This window comes from Hyphopichia burtonii (assembly GCF_001661395.1).
Source record: "Hyphopichia burtonii NRRL Y-1933 unplaced genomic scaffold HYPBUscaffold_5, whole genome shotgun sequence".
NCBI lineage: Eukaryota > Fungi > Ascomycota > Pichiomycetes > Serinales > Debaryomycetaceae > Hyphopichia > Hyphopichia burtonii.
In genome coordinates, this window is record NW_017963732.1 from 926,549 (window position 1) to 926,763 (window position 215).

Here is a 215-nt window from a genome sequence, read left to right on the forward strand (position 1 = left end):
TGTTTCAAGCCCGTGAGGACTTCGTTGAAAAATGGGAAGAATTTGCAAAGTAAGTCCACTCGGAACTTATAGACATGACTCCGGTGTCCTTCTCCTTGTAATACTTCAAACCCAGTCCATGATTCACATTCACCTTCAACATGAGAATTGCTCTTTTGGGGGTTAATATTACTATTAGCATGGATTTCTTTGACGAGTGAATCCTTTATTGCAGC

At 40.5% G+C, this 215-nt stretch overlaps 1 protein-coding gene across 1 annotated transcript in view; it reads right to left on the reverse strand.

Annotated features, from left to right (window-relative positions):
• Positions 1–215, reverse strand: part of HYPBUDRAFT_7109 (uncharacterized protein) — a gene marked incomplete at both ends in the record, with an annotated part of 1,443 nt that overhangs the window by 706 nt on the left and 522 nt on the right. The window contains one exon of the mRNA XM_020223633.1: positions 75–152. Coding sequence (XP_020075795.1) covers positions 75–152 — 78 coding nt within the window. The remainder of the gene's footprint in view (positions 1–74; positions 153–215) is intronic.